This window comes from Malaclemys terrapin, chromosome 2 (genome assembly GCF_027887155.1).
Source record: "Malaclemys terrapin pileata isolate rMalTer1 chromosome 2, rMalTer1.hap1, whole genome shotgun sequence".
Taxonomy (NCBI): Eukaryota; Metazoa; Chordata; order Testudines; family Emydidae; genus Malaclemys; species Malaclemys terrapin.
The window spans coordinates 119,431,405-119,452,430 of record NC_071506.1 but is presented as its reverse complement, the minus strand read 5'-3'; the positions used below and the strand labels follow the sequence as shown (position 1 = coordinate 119,452,430).

The following is a 21,026-nucleotide window of genomic DNA, read 5'->3' as shown; positions in this document are numbered from 1 at the left end:
TGCAGAAATACCTACTACTATGTGACTGGTTTCAGAGTAGCAGCCATGTTAGTCTGTATCCGCAAAAAGAACAGGAGTACTCTAAGGTGCCATAAGTACTCCTGTTCTTTTTACTATGTGACTATACTTTACCTGCTACGCTATCAGAAACAGGAATATTGGCTGGTCTGTATTCAGCAGCAGCTGTCTTTCAAGAGCCACAAAGATCCATTTTTCCTCGTGGGACTCACCTCATCCTCTTCCTTCATAAACTTTTTTGATCTGGTTGTGCCTCCAAAAAGTAAAGCCTTGGGACTGAAAAGCTGTAAACCCCTGGAGTGATAAAGTAGGGCTTTACAAGACTGAATTTGAAAGTTAAATAGGTGCAGCTCTAGTTTCAATGAAAGACTTTAATTACATAAACAAGCAGTGATTCAGTTCCAAGCATTTTTTTCAAATATTCTTATTTAATTGTAATTACTTTATTGTTTTCATATTATGAGCTACTTGTAGAAAAATACAGGAAACATGACTGCAATACAATCCTCTAATCAGTAATAGCTTTTTCCAGTCATCGTTAAGAACATTTCCATTCTGTGTTTCAAGCTTTCACTAACAATACATTCAATCCTCGAATTTAGGTGTAATGTTATGATGATTGGTTTAAACTATAATATTGTTTTTCATGTCCATGTTATCTTCTATCTACTAATTTTTATAGTTTAACAGCTTAAAACATCCATAGGAAGAAATAATGCTATTTGTAATTAAATCTTATTGAAGAAATAGGGTTTCAAGAAAGTATATAAACTTCTTTAGGAAAGTGATTTAAAATGTTTTAACCTGGGTCAGATGCGGAAAATTGTATTATTATATATAGTAAATCTTTTTACAAACTAAGCACCATAGTACTTTTACTATTTTATTGTTAAAATATGTGAACTTTTTAAAGGTTTCTCTTTTGTTTTTTATCTTACATTCTTAAGTTGATTTCATATACTAGCTTATGTGTTATCTTATATACACCATACAGCTGTAATCACTGCAACTTTAGAACTTTTATTGATTTGAAAAACAAATCTTATTTTTTGCTTATCAACAATTGAGCACTTATGTTTTTGAAAGGTTTTTTGGAGGGTTTGAATTGAAAAAAACATTTTGGGGATGAATGGTTTTAAAGGAGAACATTTGTGTTAGAAAGTTTAAAGACTGCTCCCAAACCTTTTAAAGCAACATATATAGTTTTCCTGTAAACTTATTTGCTGTGCAATGAGACAATGACATCCCTTGTCTCTTGACCTTTTTCCACAATGAATTAAAAAAAAATCAATACCCTAGATTTGGCAGGGTTTTGAAAGAATGTTTTTGAAATAAAGATTGTGGATGTAAAATTATTACTTCATACAATGTTTATAAAAATGAAACTGGTTTTATTATATACCTTTTTTATTATGACTTTAAAATTAGATTATATTAAAAATACTAAGTTACTAGCTAATGGTTTAAATGTTTAAAACAGTTTGCATTAGTATTGATTGAAAGGGTACTGTTTTTATACAGAAATTTGTATTTTAAGCGGGTTTTTCTTACTTCTAGACGTATATAATGCATGTTAAACTAAAACGAGAGAGAGGGCATGCATTAAATACTTCCATTTGGATTTAGAACCTGATCCAAAACCCATCAAAGTCAATGGGAGTCTTTCCTATTTCAGGGCCAGATTTTGCAATGCTATGCTCACCTGGGTATTCCTTACTCAGAGGAATAATCTGATTACTCCAATGGGGATTACTCAAATAGGGAAGGGTTTTACTGAATTTGGCCCCAAATGTCTACTGCAATTTCCAAACGCCATGATAGAATTGCAATAGGAAATGTTTAGAATAACTTAGGAAAACAAAATGATTTTGCTTGTCATTTTATTTTGTTTTGATCTGGCTGTTTAGTCTTTTCTGGAGGAAGCCGACATTATTTTTAGCATACAGACTGAATTATTAAAAATGCTGCCTGGAACATTCTCAGCAGACCTGTTTGTTCCACATCCCCATCTGCAGTACAGTACCTGAGGTGATTTTCCTCTGCTCCTGGAAGGGAACTCTAGTTTGATGTAGCACACTTATGAAGAATTTCCTGCGTTTGGCACAGGGCGAGGCAATTTTGGGAAGTTAACATGATCACAGGCACGCAAGAAGATGGTATCTGGAACATTGTGTGTGCAGCAGTACTTCTTTTGGAGCGCTAATGCCACAAAATGCTCATTCGCTCCACCACTGGTCAGAAAGGATGGAGGAAGGAGGGGGGGAAACCCCACATTTTTCCAATTTTAGAGACCCCAAATCCTGCTGCCCTTACATCACTGAAAAACAGTCAAATATGAAGGCAGAATTTATCGCAAACATTTTTTTCCCTTCAAGGGGAAAGACCATTTGCTGTGGAATTATACAGCTATCCTTTCGCATACAGCAAGCTTTTAATTGTGAGCTTTGTATATAAATTCAAGCAAAGGGGGTATTTGTATAACTAATGTTTAAGCTAGAAACAATTAATAATAAAACATAGTTCAGTTTCATTAGAGATGCAGCATGTGTGTGTTTGTGGCACTTTAAATAGGCTTGAATCATAAAGATGTGGTTGACTGACAGTGTCTGGGTTCCTGTAATACTATTTCAGGGTAGTTTCTCTGTATCTAGTTGTTATATATCCAGTTACTTTTGTTTCCACGTGGATGTTCAAGTTACTTCTTGTAAAAAAAGTGTGCCAAAACCTTTCACTCTCCACGTTATCTGCTGGACATGCTATCACTGCCCTATAACAATGCAGTAACCGGGGTATCCGGCACTGTCTGTCCATGATCACATGTTTTTTATTTTAGAGAGAACATTTCAGTTGTCATGTTTACTTTGTGATTTACTTCTGTTTAACCAAAAGGGAAAAAATGCAATAATTTGAAACAGCTCTCTTAGTAGCATGATCAGGACATATGACAACTTAATGTAAAGGGTTCACCATTAAAGAGTCAATAAGGTTTGATGTAAAAAAGAATTACTCCTTACGTTTTAAATAGCCTGTGCGAGGTTTCTTAAATGTGCAGCCTGGTGATTTATAAGCATCTGAGCTTCAACTGAAATTGCACAATGAAAAATAAATGATTTTTGTCAGAGTTTCTAAGTGTGTCCTGTAAAGACGCTGATCTAGCCCAGGACTTATAGGGAAATGCGTGTGGACAGAGGAGTCTCTTATAAAAGTGGTGCTAGACAATAGCTGTCAGCAGTTTTGTGTGGCCCTTGCCTTACCTTTCCACCTCAACTGCAACCTGTTAAGGGAGTCAGGCCGATGGTTTCGTTAGCCTGAAGGTTTTTGGTCTAGCTTCATTCTTTTAAAGACAAATTATAGCTGCTGGGGGCCCCAAGATGCTTTAGATAGGGAGGGAGCAAGCAGTGCAGTGGCAAACGTTACACGCTGAAACAAGGAACACACAAAGAGGTCCTGCAATGTTTTTTTTGTTTTTTTTTTTTTTTCTCTCTCTTTTCCTTTTCCCAGGATTTTCTTCAAGGAGATCGTACCAAAGCAGAACAAAAACTGAATTGGAAACCCAGAGTCACTTTTGATGTAAGTTCTCTTACTGGAGTGTTTTATTCCTGCCCTGTTTGTGTAGCCTTGTGGAACGAGGGAAGCTCTTAACTGGTGAACAAAAAGAGAAATTACAGTTTCAATAATGATTACATGAAGGCTATTTAAAAATCGAGCTGCTCCTATTGAAGGATTGAATGCTTTACTATTCTTTCGACTGAATATTGTGGTGCTGAACATTTTGGGAAATAGTTAGCTTTAGTTAGAGTTCCAGCCTTAAAAGACAAGCCATGGCAGAATAAAACTGGAGAAAAGAAGCACAGCACTCACTTAAAGCATGGAAATACACAAAGAAAACAAACCAAGGTTTCTATTAATAAGGCATGTAAATGTCATGTCACTGCTATTTTAATATTGGATCCTTCAGGAGGGTATTTTTCTCATAAATTGTGGTATTTTTTAAATTACTACACAGTTGTCTCTGGATTTGACAGCCCCCTGGAATTCTGTTTGCTGCCCTTAACATCAAAGTTAACTTTTCCCGACAAGTAAAATAATAATTGAAATGATACATAAAATGAGGAGTCGGAGGGTGGGGTTTGTTTTTAGTGCGTTGAGTATCGCACAATGGACTGGCAATTAAACTTAAAAAAACAACAACAAAAATACAGGCGTTTAAGTCTTCCAAAAGACAAGAATAACCACTACATGCTGTTCCTTCTCGCAGGAGTTGGTGAAAGAGATGGTGGAAGCTGATGTGCAACTCATGAAGAATAACCCCAATGCCTGAGCCTGTTCTTTGCCTCCAAATGGGCTTTTCATCTTCCCTAGAAAAATCACTCCCTACGGTTGGTGGAGGCTGCCGTCTGCATCTTAGCTGGACATAATTGATTGGAGGAGAATCATGATCGGTGTGAAATGTTGGGGGGGGGGCTTTTAATTAATTTTATTTTATGTACTTGTGTAAAAGATGCATTTAATTTCCAGACCTTTAATTTGCAAGTAAGAGAAGATCTCAAACACCATTGCTACTGCTTCTGTTTAACTTTCTTAAATTTGAGGTTTATCTCCAGGGTTGTTTCCCCTCATCATGTACCTGAAATATATTGGCTGGGATCTGACCGGTGGGCTGTCCAGTTAATTTCCTTTTGATATTAAAAATCATCTTTCTACAAAGGACCTGAAGTGCATTTTAGTCCTTTCTCCAACTAAAAATGAAAGAAAATCAAAACAAACAACCTTTGCCACTAACATTCCTCCGGCTCTTTTCCGCTAGTCTTCCTTTACTGTACACTCCTTGTTTTCATTTCCTGCTGCTTACCTCCACCTCAATGTACCATTTCCACTGCTTGAACTCTTTAAAGTTTGGGTAACTGATATAACTTTCAGTGAAATTGCCTTTGGTCCATGACGAATTAATTCCTAATTGCTCAAATATATTTCAAACTAGTCAGGGGGATTGTAAAGCTTTTTTTTTGAAATCGCCAGTTCGTGTATGCGTGAGAGACACAAGAAATACAATAAGCTTCTCTATCCAGCACCTTTAAGATCTAATTCCTGCAGAATTGAGCCATTCACATTGCTATTGACTATAATTAGAGCTCAGCCGGGAGCTGCAACCATCTCGAAAGATGCCTTAAGAAATAAAAACCAAGTAAATAAATAAAATAGCAACTTCAAGGTAAGTAAATATTGTTGAAAGATTTCGTGCCAAGGTACCCAGGTTATCCAGAGGTCGCGGAGCCCATACATTTCCCTTTGGTTGAAGATCTACCACCCAGCAATTAACTCTTCTCTTAACTTTGTCTGGAAAATTAGCCAGGCTTCGGTCTTAGGCAGCATAATTTAGAAACATAAAAATTAGATCCTCTCTCGCTGTCGTGTGTGTGTTTAAAAATCTGTATAAAGTCAATACTGTCATATAAGGATTAGAAGAGGGGGGAAGCCTCAGCCTATAAAAGGAAAGGTGGGGACACAAGGCGATTTCAGCACCAATGTTTGAACACGATCGTGTGTGTATTAGCCCCAGAAACGTTCCTGAATGTATTCAAGAGCCATTTCATGATGTATGGGTATGTGTGGTGGCTTGATCGAGCTTTTCACAGTTTGTGAGTAACTGGGCTGCAGGAGAGAGAAGGCTCTTTGTGTGCCTGTGTGAAAGGCAGGCAGTTGCCAGAGGTGTAATGGAAAAAGCTGGTGCTGCGTGAGGCGGTGGTTTCAGTGTGATACAGAGCAAACTTGGGGCCGGGCTGCTTTGAACGGAGCCGGGTGCTCAAAGGGCCCCTCCTCGCCCGGGAACCGTGTGCGTCTCAAGCAGGAGCTCGGAGACTGCTAATTGGAAACAGATGCTTCCTTTAAGGCTGACCCTGCAGGACGGAGTCTAAGCACAATAGCTATGTATATACACACACACACATCTCCCATCAGCTTGCATTGCTCCATACAGGTGCATAGCGCGCGCTTCATCTCCAGACTCTGAAAGCGAGAGGGTCTATTTTCTTTGCGGTTTAAAAGGCCAGGACACTGTTGTATTTGCAAAGTACCCCCGTTTCATTCTGAGACGTGAGAAACAGGCAACATCGTTGGGCTATTTAAAACAATCCCAAAGTGGTAGAAATGTTTGCTCGAGGCTTCTCTGGGACAGGCAGAAATAAGGAGCGGATACTTAATACACGTATAGTTTGAAATGGCTTTTTTAAAATATAGTAGCTCGTAAGATGGAATAGCATATGTTAAAGAAAAAAAGTGTCCGGCAAGTATTTTTGTCCCTTTCTGTGTGTGCTTCTAGATATTGGTGATCTTGTCTCTTTATTTCACTGCCTTCAGAGCCTCAAACCCTTCCCCGAGTTATCCCTGAGGATGCTTTTTTTTCCCCCCATTATTTTTCATATTTTTTCCTTGTAAGGGGAGTAATGCTGTTAAAACAGGTATGACTGTTCCTAGCTGGGATTTTTAAAATTTAAAACTCCAAGTCTCTGTGAGTTAGTCTCTACAAACTATGTACGGCCTATGCACCAATGGCTAAGCATTGTTTAAAAATTGTTAGTGTATGTCAGGCCGGTTAATTTTTATCGTGTGTAATTAGCACATGAATGGAGTTGTGTGTACCTATACTCTCATTTTCATGTGTCCCTCTGTACACACACAATTACAGACAAAACAAACACACACCAATAAGATGAAATACAAATTAGACGAGAGCCCCTGGTTTTGCATTGTAAAAACAGGCGATCATCCCAAGAGATTTCCTACTCATTAGAGAAGCTGTAACTTTCACACGTGTCATTTCAGAATGTGCGTCTCGTGTGCACAGAGATTGCCTTGCGCCGGTGAAAACGACATGAGTATTTCATGGATAGGGCAATCATCACGTAAAATTCTTCAATTCCAGCGGCTCTTGCTAGCTAAGAGATCGGTCCTGAAGGGAGATCGATGAGAGTTTTGCCTGAGAAGGGAGTCCAGGATCGATCTTTTTTTCTGACGAACTACACTGCCGACTTTTCCCTTTTAAAGAGCTCTGCCCAACATCACTAAACGTTTTGCAGCTCGTTGGTGGCACCTATAATTAAAGGCACGAAAACAAGGAGCTTTTGTATCACAAAGGACAATTTACTGTGGGGGGGATCTGTAATTCTGGTATGTTTTGATATCCATATAAGTATAAACGCTGCGTTTGAATATTGGTTGACATACCTATAAAGACGAACTGGACTATTTTGCACAAGCTGCGAAGGTTTGTTTCCTCCCCCCTTCGCCCCCCAATCTTAATTTTTCTTCAGCAACTTGAACAGTGGAACATTCAACAGTAAAATCTTTATAATCAGTTTTTAGCCTGTATAGTTTTGGGACGCTGGTCCTACCATGGATGCCCTTGTGCAGTGTAATTATTGTAAAATTGAGGAACACGAGAAACCGAAGTGTTCCCATCATTTACTTTTTATTTTTAGGAAGAACCACATCTGTATTTCAGAAGTAGCCCCAGGCTTCTAAATTTTGTAAGGGTTCAAATTGTTGTTAATTTGAGACTGCATTACCTGTGATTGTAATTTACTACATCGTCCTCCTGCTAATCTATTGCTCCCTAAACTGTATTACTGAATCACTCATTTGGTAGAGCTATTTAAGATAGCTAGATAATATCCAGGTGCCAATTATACAATGAAGTTTTGTACACTGGTTTGACATGTACATTTTATGTACACAAATATATAAACACACTTTTCCCTGTAAGAATGTGTGTATATATACAGCTGCATGGTTTTGTTCTATTAGCGTTTTAGATATAAATTGTAAATAAATAAATAAAAATCCTCGTTAATTAAAAAGGGCAACGGCAATTGCAGCTGTTAACTCATCACACTTATGAAGCTGCCCGTGCAGTCTGTGCTCAGCCAAGACTTCCATTTGCTTTAAGTATTGGGTGTTCACGAGTAGCAGAAATAAAAAGCAAACCGAGTTTAGAAAAGGAAACTACTCCAAATCCTCATCCCAGCCTCTGTCCTTTGCAAACCAAGGAGCAGTGACAAGGGAACTCCTTCTGCAGTGCGGGCCCGATTCTGTAGTCGCCACTAGAACGCCATTCCCTGTGGAGCCTACTCCTTCAGGGAGTTTGCCTGAATAAGGGATGCAAGACCTGACCCTGAAATAGGACCAGCCGCTCTGTTTCTAAAAAGATCCGCAAATCGGTCGAAATCTCACGTAGGATTGTGCTAATAGGACAAATTGCGTTCAGTTGCCTAATTCCTTTTTCAGGGATACAGAGGCAAGGCGCCTCGCTTCATTTTAACTTCGTCACAGTATGTTGGTGGACATAAATTACTATATTGCTACATCAAAATATAGAATATCAAGGCTTCCTAGGTTTTCCAATTGACTTGGGCGCATCATTACAAAAATATGGGGGCTGCAATTAAAAAAAAGTTATATACTTTGTGACACTTTCTTAGGGCTGGGTCAGAAACGTCTCACTCTTTCTGGCATCCCTCCCCTATTAACTGTAGGTTGGGGGGAGGGGGTGGAGGATCAGAAATGCAAGAAAATCAGAGTGTAATGAAAGCATTAGCTGTAACAAGGCTCTGATGCATTGTTCTGTTGTCTGCGCTTGTACTTGTTAAAGTCTAGTGAATAAAAACAAGTGTTATTACCAGCTAATGTATCTCTAGGCCATTCTCTGCTCCTCTTTTTACAACTTGTCAGCGCAAGAGACTGCGGATGAGGGTTGATGTCTTGCAGCAATAACTCAACCCCTAGCTGAACGCGTGAAAATGCGAGTGTCTTAATTAGTGAGCCTCACTACAGCTCTGTGCGTTGCACTGTACAGAAGGACTAAAGTGCATTTTCAAAGTTGCTGCTTTTGCTCCTCTCTACTCATTGAGCGCCTCTCCCCCTCTTTCCAAGTTTCTCTTTATCACTATTAAAAAAGATCTTTCAGAGAGCGTTACTCTTTGAGCGATCCCTACCACTACACACAGCCAAGGTACAGACAGTAGCTAATAAGATCTAACTGTGAGACGAAAATAAGAATATAACAATGCCCAGCTGGACCTTCTTTGGCGACATGTAAACATTTGCACCTGATAAAGCATGAGAGCTCAGCACAAGATCACAAGCCCCTTTCATCTCTACAAAAGGATAGGCACAGGGCCTAGTGCTGATCAGGGCCGCGGGGGGGGGGACAAGTGGGGCAATTTTTCCCGGGCCCTGCAGGGGTCCCCAGGAGAATATAGTATTCTATAATATTGCAACTTTTTTTATGGAAGGGGCCCCCGAAATTGCTTTGCCCCAGGCCCCCTGAATCCTCTCAGCGGCCCTGGTTTTGATCTCTGATTGCCGGCTCTTTGTGTAAGATCAGAATCTGGGCCCATCGGTGATCATAACACACCAACTTCTGTCACAACTCCTTTTCTTGGTACTGTTGTTCAGAGAAAAGTTAGTGTTATAAGGTTAGACGAGCCAAAGCCGAGGGGTAGGGAGTTCTGCTGATCTTTCCTTTAAAAAAAATAAATACTTCCCCGCATTGCAATCCTCAAAGATATTGCTCTGTAGAGGATTTACCCTATCAGCTAAACGATATGTGATACTCCGGTGGGCACACACACAACTGCCGCCCAACTCCCCCCCCCCCCCCGCGAAACTAATAGGTGATTAGAAACGATGCTGAAGGCAGCCATGACTGAAGGGTGAGACGGATCGATTTTTTAAAGTGTGAGATTTAAAAAAAAAAATCGACCTTAGAGACTGGAGTCCCCTCGTGTTCCCGTGAAAATAAAGAAGACGCTTTTCTGGTGGAGACAGGAGCAGCTTTTGGCTCATCCTTTTGGCTTGTCACTTCGTCTGCGGGGCCTAGAAAACGGGCGATTCCCCCACCACCCACCTCTGGGAAAGAAGAAAGGCGTGGGTGCCAGAGACTTAAGGCAGTGAAGGAAAGATCCCTGGCCCTCGGCACGTTTACTATTGCCCTTCGGCAGCATCAGAACTACTGGCCCGCTAGGTGGAAGACTGAGTTTACTGCCTCCCTGTGACCCCCCTTCACCTCTGACATTTCATTGGCGGAGCATTGTCTCCAGACACAACAAGCCCAGAAAGGATCATTACAGCAGGCAACGCTCCAACGTTTTGTCGGGTGTAAGAAAACCATCAACAGATACCTCGCAATTATTGGGGGTGGAGGGTGGGAAAGAAAGCTAGAGGGGACAGAGAGGCAGCCTAAAGAGCCAAATCTGTTTGCAAGCTTTCTACTTAAATAGTGTCACTTCCCTCCACTGGTTACTTGGGCTGTAGGCGGCTGTTGGGAGAAAGTTGTATATTTTTGCAATTTAAAAAAATATATAATTTCCATTATAGGGACAATGTTTTAGAATTGTTGGTTGTGAGTATTTTAATAATTATACGTTACGAGGAAAACTGTGGTCAGTGCTTTACTAAAAAATAATAGGGCGCTTGCTTTTTTCTATCCCGGTGGCTGTTATCCTGTACTACAGTCCTGTATTACTAGTGTTTCCATTTCATAAACGAGCAACACTATTCAGAAGAAGGGGGGGGGGGAAATGTCCCTCCACGATCCTGCAACTGCAGCCCTGTTTCACCTACTCAGAAAAAACTCGAGCAGAACTTACATCAAAACCTAAACTCGGTGTGAACGTATTTATACTAGACAATCTTGCATGCACCGACATTATTTAAACAATTCGCTTCTGCTTTGGATGATATCAGTATTTTTACATTATCGTGCTATGAAAAAAAAAACCATTTCTCCTTATTTCAAATATTTATTTAAAAAAAATACACTCCGCATCTTAGAGATGTTCTGGCAACTAAATAAATTCCAAGAAGCTTGGGGAGATGGGGGAATTGCGTTGGTATTTGTTTTAAAGCGAATGCTTGTGTTTTTACAGACATGCATTTTTAGTGATATGCCCTGTATATTCATATATAATACGTGTAATAATATCCTGCACACAATCATGAGCTCAATAATTTGAATTTCTTTTATACTCCAGGAAATGCAGCTATTTTCAGAGTTAATGGCTCTAAATGTGTTGGTTTTCCTGCTCTCTTTCCCCAGAGGTAAAGGGGGAAGGGATTCTGTCTTTTTTTTTTTTTTTTTTTCAAAATTTGTTGCTGAAATCAGTCTAAAGAAAGTTGAGCTGAACTCAGGGTAATATATTGAGCAGCCCCTTGACAGCTAAAGGTCAGGTGAAAGTCTCCAGCAGGTAAGTCTCGGGCCAACTGCCTGCCCAGAGCTCGCTCCCTGGCTCACAAATTGTTCCCTTCTGCCCACCCAAGTCGATTCAAGCTGTGTTTATTTAGGGGGCAAAAAAATTGCCGACCACCCAATTCCCATCCAGCCGGCGACCTACAAGCCCTGGCCTTTGCAGGCAGAAGTGGCTGAGACATGCATTTGTTCTTTTGCACAAAACTAAAGAAGACAAGTTGCAAAATAAAGAGCCCTGCATGTCTGATTTGGGAAGAAGGCAGAGAGTAAACAGGCACCATTTTCTTCCTGCTCTGCCCACTACTCTCCGGGAAAAACACCAGTCAGGATGTAGGAAAATCCAGAGAGGGCTGCTGCACGAGGAGATCCCCGCAGCGATGAGCTGGGGTTCAGAGAAAGGGATACGCATTGAGCGTGTGCCTGGGCCCTGCCTGGGCTGCGTTTTCTCTGCAACATTGCAGATTAGCTGCAGCTCTAGGAAGCTTTAAACAGGCGTGCGGGCCGCCCACGGAACAGGGGAATTCGGGTCTTGTCTCAGCAGCAATAAGTGTGTTCGGCAGAGTTAATCCACTTTCAGTCCAGAGGAAAATGAGCTGGAGATCTCGCCTTGCTGGCGGGGACAAACTGATTTTTGTAGTCGTTGTTACAGTTAATAAAGCAGGCATTGGAACTAGTCTCCCTGGGTTGGAATAGCAGTGTCTCACTCCCAAAACCCTGGGATGAAGCTGTGGGAGACACATACCGACCGCCTGGACTTATGTGTATGGGCATCGGTGCGTAAGCACTCACCCGAGCACACTACACAGACATTTAGAATTCCAGTTGCCCTCAGTCTCCCATAATATGCTCAATATGCCAGCAAATTTAAAGTCAGTCGGGGGGAAAAGTCAAGTAAACACATTATATATAATATATAATACAAAACAGAAGGTCTCCTCCTAGCAACTAATAGAATGTCTGGAAATAAATGTAACAAAAGAAAGAATGCTTCGTGCAGGGCTTTTTGTTTTCAGTAAGGCGGATATGGTCCATTTTCTTCAATTTTACACCCCTGATCGCTTTTCTAACCTTTGTCGTTTCAATCTTTCTTAGACAAAACAACAACAACAACAAGACGACAAAAAACAAACAAACAAAAACCAACCCACAACTGGACCGTCAGCTCGTTTGTTAGTCCTCTACTGATTTTTCATAGATTGGGTGTGCTGAACTTGGTGACGCCTGCGGGGCTGTGCAATATATCCCCTTAAACCTCTCCCTCATCTAGCCCTCCTCCCCATTATTTCTAATCGGTTGCGCCGAATTCTGCTTTTCGTTTACACCAGCATGACACTGAAAGAAAACTCGGCCCAGCAGCTCAAACAGCCTTTGTCAAAAGGATCAAGCAAATATTAAATCGGAACCTAGCACAACTCACTCATGCTAAAACCAGGACAGCTCATACAAAATTATGTTAATGGTTAAAGGAAAACAATGGTGGGAGGGAGGTTTTGTTTTAAACAAAACAAAAACCGAGCAGTGTCTCCACCAGCAAGTCAAGAGATCTTAACACTCACATGATGATTTGTGTAGGGTTTTGTTTTGTCCAGTGAGCCATTTTAAAACATAAATTATAAGATTGATACAAAGGAGAAAAATAATCACTAAACTGTTCTTCACCGATTCCTGATAAGCCCCTGATCCTGTCTTCTGACCCCACAAATTGTCAGGGTTCGGCTCATTAGGACTTATTTTCCCCAGGAACACTCGATTAATACACTTTTAACACAGCCAGACTTTCCTGTACTAGAGAGTTGCATGCTCCTACAACACTTCCCTCACCCTTTTAGCCCCCACTGAATAAAGGAACCACCCGAGTAAAGATGGGTAAGAGTGGGCTCAGAGGTGCTAATACCCAAAGAGCTGGGATTTAAAACTCGCCCACCTAGGCTTCCACCCCTCTCCCACTCATCTAGCGATTGTTTGATTAAATCAGACTCCACTTGATAAAAACAATAGCTCATTAACGCTTCCCTCCTCCTCCTCCTCCGGTGTGTTGTGAAATGGTGACATCCTCTCCCTTGACCTCCGTCTCCTTTTCTGTCTTTCCATCCCCCTGAAAAATGATGCCGCAGCTCTGATTGAATTTTATTCCTTCCTGACCTGGCCGGCTTTTATGGCACGAGACACCATCAATCGCGACCTAACGCGACGTTTGTTTATGACTTTGGAAAGAAGAGAATGGCTTTATGAGCCTGATCATAATTAGAACTGGAGGGACAAAATTCATCCCACCACCGCGCTACCTTTGTGCGTATTTGCCAGCACATTAAAACACTCCTGAGCTCGAGCCTCTGCAAACACACAGAGAGCTGGGGTAAGCGGCAAGAGGGAGAGGATATTTGGAATAGACACAGATAATGATCGAGGAAGATTCTCGGATAGCACAGAAAATGGTCCTATTCCACTACAGCTGTTACTCCAGCCAGAAAAAAGGTGAGCGGTCGCATTATGCTTTTTCATATATAGAAAGCTCTTGGTTAGCAGGTTTCTCGCGCCCGCCCTGATAAAGCCATATCCTAGTTCCATCTCTCTCGCTCATACACACACACACACACTTAAACATATGCTTCAAGCACCTACCAAGAATCGCAAAATTTATTTGACCCACTTATTTTATTAATGAACTCGGCTTAAAAAGAAGAAGTTAAAAAACGAGCAATGGACTGAACAGTAACGAATGAACCCGAAAGAGAACAAAAATGAACCAGCTACAATAATGGGGAAATTTTAAATGAGAAGTTCCTCCTTCTAAAAATCAATGAAATCTGGATAAACCTGGAGGGCACGCTATGACTGAATACACTGCCATAGGAGCAAGTCTTTCTAAAAGTCATGCAAGCACGCTCTCACTCACACCTACACATGACACATATACTGTCTTATTCAATGCATAACTAACGTTCAGGTGTTAACCGGAACAATACACTTTTTTCTATATCCTAATGCTAAGTAGCTGGTTACATTAAAAATATTAGCCACAAAGTATGGGCCCATGTTAGAACGTGTAACTTGAAACACACAAAATAATTGAAGCCTCGAGGTGGCTTTCCATAAACAGAATGTTCGCTTAATTCAGCTTTAGCATGGGGGGGGGGGGGGGGGGGAGAGAAGGGACGAGAGAACAAAGGAAAAGAGAGATTGTTGTTGGAACTAAAAAGGATTTGAATAAAATGTAAACCACAAGGGTTACTAATAACACGCGAAGATTATGACGTTGAAGTCCACATATGGAAAAAAATATCCTCAAGCTTCCTTTGAAACATATTTTTTCTGAACTTCGTGAGTATTCAGTAAAGCCTTGAAATAATGTTAACGAATATATTGCATCCTGAACAAAAATATACCCGCCAGTTTAGTTTTATTCTTACCTGGCATGTGTGGGTAAATAAATGTAAATATGTTCAACAAGGCTTTTAAATTATTTAAATGCGCCATTTCTCTATGTGAAAAATATACAATTTTTTTAAAGATAAAAGAGGGAAATTATCTAGGAAAGGAGCATTTTACCTTTCTATTTAATGGAATTAGAAATTAATTTTAGCTTCGTTTAACTGATGGATTAGGAAATAATCATATTTAATCAGCTAAAATACAATATTATCTAGGGCCAAAAACAAGAACAATTTTTTCCCCGAGAGAAAAGCAAATAGTTAACAGTGTTTTCAAATTTAGTTTTAACTTAAAAATACTGACCCAAACATTGAGCTAACCATTTACCTACTCAACCCTACTGAAGTTAATGCAGATACCCGGGATGTATGTCAGTGCAGAATGTGGCCCACTCTGTTTGAAGGATAACACCACAGATGCAAGGGGTTCATAGATGCATCTTTCATCTGCTTCATTGGATCCAGTTCCTTGCAAATTCATTACAGGGTTTGATACTCATCTCTACTCGAGCTTGGTGTCAGACCGATCGCTACTGGGTGGTTAGCGTGAATAATAAGAATGTATGGTTTGCTTTTCCTATTTCTCACGGGGGGAGGGGGGAGGGAAAAGAATCTATTATTGGTTGAATGAACGTCAAGGGTGATCGCTTGTTCTGAGCTGGGCTCCCTCTCTGAACTGCTGGAAGTTTATGTCCTAAAGGCAAAATGTTTGCCTACAAGGAGGGAAACGCAGCAAACTGCAAAGAAGAACCTCTGTCAACATTTGCCAGAGTCCAAAAACTTTCCTAACAAAGACTCCCAATCGTCTCCGAGCCTTTTAGCCTTTATCGGCAGCAACGTATCACGGGCCAAAAGCAACTTTTTATTTCTCTGCCTCCCTCCCATCGTTATTCTAAATGTTAGGTTGAAAGTTGTATCAGAACAGCTGATCAACAGTAGGAGAGCACCTAATTATATTACCTAGCTGTCCATTGAGGTAACCTTTGCCAATTTGCTCTGAGTCACTGTCTACCACGGAGACTCTAAGCACCCACTAATATTATTTACATTCTCATTTTCTGCGTTTAAAAAAAGTGTGCGGCTAGCAAATGCACCTCTTCCTTCCTAAACGAAATGAGGGAGAGCCATTTGCGTTGTAGTAACACCACCAGCGCCTTGTATGTATTACAACTGCGCGCGTGGACACACAAATCAATCGAAATACCCGATAATCTGATTTGAGATGTTTTCATTTGCTAACATCTAATGCACAATCAGGCCACACAGCCCAAAGGAGCAGCACAGAACCGTCTTGAAACATCAGCTCCTGTTTTTTTTTTTTTCCTGTTTAAACGAAGAGGGGCTGTTAGGAACGCAACAAGGCAAAGTCCAACTATCTGTGACGCGTGAAGAATGAAATGTCTCTGATCTCTCCACCTGTGACTGTGCTCCTCGGCCCACGTGTGTCTTCACAACAAAAGAAGGCGGCAATGGATGAGTAAATAGTTAATAACAACAGCCTGGATCAGGCAGGCTCAGCTCACAGAAGCCAGCAACGCCAATTTTCAGAGAGACAGTGAGAGAAAGAACATAGCCCTGTTCACCAGGCATTGGTGTTTAGCCACTCCTGGGGCAAGCGGGTCGTCTCTGTTAGAGCCCCTGGGCTGCTTTGACAGTAGGAGTAATTATCCTACACTTGTTCAAACTCCCCCACCGACTAACCCCGCTCGCAATCCAACGGGTGATTAAACAATCAAAGCTAACACTGCTTTGCTGTGCTATTTATTCCCGCCCTCCCCTTAACATTTTATTTTTGCAGACCGCTGAGACAACAACTGAAGACTTTGGAACCTAGTTTTAACCAACTAAAACAATCACAATCACAAGCAACAGAGTCTAACAGACAAATGGCACGGGCAATTATCTCGGTACAGTCTATAATTAAGTTAATTAAATGGAAAAAGTCAAAGAAATTACCATACAGACAGCTCCATGGTAAACACAGTTTTGTTGCTGCTGCTGCCATACTTCTGATCTGCTTTTAAAACAGAAAGAGCTGAAAAGCTAGAGTGGAAATATCTCTCCGTTTTTAAGTAAGTCAAAGAATCTCTTCCTCCAGGGACTGATCTCAAATATAAAAATATTTATGTCACGAAAGAATCGGCACCTGTTTGAAGCCTGGGGGTACTTAAACATCAAGCTACTCCCATCTAAAAATTAGTAAACGTCACTTTCTCAGTAATAAAGTTAACAAGCCTAGAAATTTTGCTATGCAACATTTTGTATCGCTTCTGATGGAGAAAAATAATTGGCACACAGAGATTAGATTGTTGCTGTGCTTTACAACAGACAAAACCTTGGTATCTCAATTTCATCTTTATCGACTAAACGATATTGTGTAAATATATACACAATAGCTATTTAGAGCCAGTAAAGGGGGGGGAGGGGAGAGTAAGCATGTAGGAGGTTATATTAAGTATATTCCAAACCACTTTTATGCGAAAAAAAATCGAACCGTGTATTCGAGCTGTATATAACATTTTCTGAATTTTAGGTTATTGCTTTGGAGAGGCGACCCAGAAGCCACATAAAAAGATTTTACTGAAATTACCATGTATTTATTTACAGTGTAATCTTTAACAATGCAACAGCAATTACTGCTAAGTGTTGCCTTTAGATAAGAACGGCTGATAGGAAACTGTATTATCTAAAGCAAACTTTAGGCCTTAAATATCTGTAATCAAATAATCGTTTTCCAAAGTCTGACTGACAGGGCGGCTCATTCTAAGCTAATGAATTTATTACATTTTCTTAGTTATTTACAAAGGGAGAAGGTGATCCTGGATGCCCTTAAGATCTAATTGTAAATTGACCAGAAGGCGAGATTCTTTATCTGACAAGGCATCACCCTCTGGAACATGGTATTTTCTTCTGAGTTAAGAAAGAAAAAATACGTAAGAACAACTCTCCCATACAAAGTCCTCCTAAAATAATTTTATTTAGAAGAGCAGCTAGTTATTTCCAACAAAGCAACAACGTTCTTTATATTAAAAAAAGAAAAGAAAAAGGAAAAAAAAGTCATAGCTTTGGGCTGAGGTTGGCAGGGAAGGGAAGAGATTTAAAAAAAAAATAACGGCTTCATTTTATAAGACAAAGAATTAAAACTGTACTTTTAAAATGTATATTACATAACCTGTTTAGTGTATGTATATATAATTATTAATTCTATAGAGCACAGATCTTTTATATTCTTTCATTACATTTAGAGCTATATTATAGAATGTCTCCTATATAAAATCTGTACTATGTCGACTAGATACAAGTATGTGTGTGTGTGTGTGTGTGTGTGTGTGTGTGTGTGTGTGTGTGTGTATATATATATATATATATATATATACACACACACACACACACTACCCAGAGGGAAAATTGCATATATAGGAGACAGTATTTAAGATATCCCTATAAGCAATATAGGCATATTTTAAATATAGAATATTGTGATACTGTTAGATACGGTCAAATATTTCCCAGGTCCTGTCTAATCAGTGCTAAGAAAACGTGTTCGTTTATTTGCCAAGTTACATCTGCCATGGGAAAGTATTTTTTTCTCCTAACGGATAAAGCAAGCTGACTAAGTGGAACATATTGCAGAAGAGAGAGAAAAAGGCCGAGCTGGCAGTTTCTAAGCGGTCGCTGGGATTTGTGCGGAGGGGAACGAGTTGTTCCATCGCCAACGTTAGCCATGAAGTCTCTCATTTTAAAAAATGTATGAAAGTATCCAGACGTGTCAGGTATTCCAATTGAATGGTAATTTATTAATAAACAAACAATGCAATACCTCAGAATATTTTCAAGAAAAAAATCGATAGAATAAGATTAATACAGTTTCCCTTTTTATATGTAATGAAAAAGAAATCAACGTTTCAGGCAATTGTAATGTCCGTTTTCGGGGGGTGGGGGGGGACACTTTCTGGCGTTTGGTCCACAACATCCAACTACAAATTAAAAATAAATTACTATGTCGCAATTTACATTTTAAAACAAGTCCTTCGGGGGTGGGGTGGGGAGGAGCTTGTAATCTATACTGCATATTTTTATCCTCTTTTAAACACAGGGCATAATAATACCTTATGAGATGGGGGAGGGAGAGAGTATTTCTCAAAAGCAATAAAAAAACTTACGTGTTATTTGGAGTAACACTGTCCTTTTAACAAACCAAGGCATGACTTATTTTTATTTTTTTTGGCTGTCTCTGTACAAACTATGTGAGAGTTCGCTCGCTGCTTGCAGGAGGCGGCTTGGTTTGTTAAAGAAAAGATCTAGTCCTTGCTTGAAGTTTGGCCTCTTTTCTGTATTGTTCGGGGTGGGGTGGGGGGCCCGCGGGGACCGGTTTTGGTCAGAACTTGCTGCAGTCATACACGAAAGCCCCTGAGGTGCGGTAGAGAGACTGGCCGGAGGGAAAGGCCATCTGACAGCTGCTGCTATTCCCGTTCACCGGCGAGTTATTCAAGCCCAGCCGCTGGGACTCGAACATCTCCCGCACCGCGTGGAAGTTCTGCTGCTGGCCGGGGTAGCCGGCGGCGCTGGCCAAGTGGCCCAGGTCTCCCGCCGCCGTGGCTTGGTTTAGGTACCAGGAGGCCAGGCGCCCTTGATGCGCGGCGGGGTGCGCGTGGTGCCCCTCCTGGTGGCCGGCCGCCGTGCTCAAGCTGCCGTGGCTCAGCGAGGAGGCGCTGCTGCTGCTGGGCATGGTGTAGTCGGGCAGGGGGTCTTCCACCGGGCTGGCCCCGCTGCTGGCCAGGTGGCCGGCCCGCTCGCCTCCCCCAGCGGCGGCGGCCGCGGCGTACAGGCTCATGGCTTGCATGTTGCAGTGGTAGGTGCCCCCGGCCGCGGCCCCGCTGCCCGGGTTGGCGCCCTGGCTGCAGGGGGAGCTGTAGAGGGAGCTCTGGCCCGGGGAGTAGCTGCCGAGGGCCACCGAGGGGGGGATGCCGGTCCGGGACGAGGTGGCGGAGGAGGAGGCGGCGGAGGCGGCGAGGAGGCTGGAGCTGAGCTCGCTGGCGCCCTGAGGCGAGCCCCGCAGGGAGGTCATGATGTTGTCCACGCTGAAGCCTTGGCTGTGGTGCGGCTGGTGCTGCGGGTCGGGCGCCTCCAGACTGAGCGAGCGGCTGGAGGGGAGGCTGCTGTGGGGGCTGCTGCCGCTGGACAGGCTGCTGCTGCTGTCCGGACTCTCGATCTTGGGCACGGCGCTGCTGAGGGCAGCCGCTCCCCCGCCGGGAGGCGAGACGGCCTGCGGGGGAGACGAGGTGCCGTTCTCGGTCTTAATGTCCTGGATGCGGACCGGCGGCGGCTGCTGCGAGCCGGCCCCGCTCCCCGCCGCGCCCCCAGCCCCGCCGCTCTCCTGCTCGGCCTGCGGGTGCTGCCGGGGTTGGGGCTGCTCCTTGAGGTGCAGCCGGTCCTTCTCCTCCTTGTCCTTGACGGCGTCTTTCTTCTTGAAGCGCCGCCTCCGCCGCAGGAAGCTGCCGTTCTCGAACATGTTGTAGGAGTCCGGGTCCAGCGTCCAGTAGCTGCCCTTGCCGGGCTTCTTGTCGTCCCGGGGCACCTTGACGAAGCACTCGTTGAGCGAGAGGTTGTGGCGGATGCTGTTCTGCCAGCCCTGCTTGTTGTCCCGGTAGAAGGGGAAGCGCTCCATGATGAACTGGTAGATCCCGTTCAGGGTGATCTTCTTGTCCGGCGCGTTCTGGATGGCCATGGTGATGAGGGCGATGTAGCTGTAGGGGGGCTTCACCATATCCTTGGGCTGCGGCTGCGGGGTGTAAGGTCCGTAGGCTCTGGCCATGCCGGCCGGGTACTGCTCGTGGGCCGGGTGCGAATACATGCTCATAGGGGCCGGCATGGCGGTGTAGCCCCCGCCCGCAGCGGCCCGGTAATAGCTCTGCTCCCCGCCGAGGTAAGGCACGACTCCCAGGGAGTTGGGACTGGACACCGAGTAGCGAGCCTGCATGTCCTCCCGTCAGTTTCCCCCACCCTCCCCGCCGGACCAAACAACTTTCCCTCCCTCCCTCCCCCCCCAGCCCCTCCAGACCGAGTTCCAGCCGGCGATCAGTCACCCCCCGGCCTCGCACAAACGCGGAGGGGGAAAAAAAAAGCCTCCTCTTCTTCGGCCGGTAAAAGGCACCAGCAAAAGCCCCGCGCTCCACACCAGTACTCGCCGCGGAGAAAGCCACTTCCAAATGCCAAAATAAACGCCCTGGGCCGAGCGGCTCCCAGCGCCTGGTTCCACCGCGATCGGCAACAAGTTGTCTCTGCCCAGGAGGGGACAACAGTGGTTGTTTCTTTCTAAGGGGAATTTACAA

General features: G+C 42.7%; 2 protein-coding genes across 2 annotated transcripts in view; one reads left to right on the top strand and one right to left on the bottom strand.

Annotated features, from left to right (window-relative positions):
- Positions 1-4,728, top strand: part of GMDS (GDP-mannose 4,6-dehydratase) — a 563,918-nt gene extending 559,190 nt beyond the window's left edge. Inside the window, exons 10-11 of the mRNA XM_054018107.1 lie at positions 3,520-3,588; positions 4,277-4,728. Coding sequence (XP_053874082.1) covers positions 3,520-3,588; positions 4,277-4,339 — 132 coding nt within the window. The 3' untranslated portion in view covers positions 4,340-4,728. The remainder of the gene's footprint in view (positions 1-3,519; positions 3,589-4,276) is intronic.
- A 13,733-nt stretch (positions 4,729-18,461) lies between these two features.
- Positions 18,462-20,677, bottom strand: FOXC1 (forkhead box C1). The gene has a single exon (XM_054018106.1). It carries the CDS (start codon positions 20,672-20,674, stop codon positions 19,073-19,075), a length of 1,602 nt encoding a protein of 533 aa, XP_053874081.1. The 5' UTR covers positions 20,675-20,677; the 3' UTR covers positions 18,462-19,072.
- Positions 20,678-21,026: the final 349 nt, after the last annotated feature.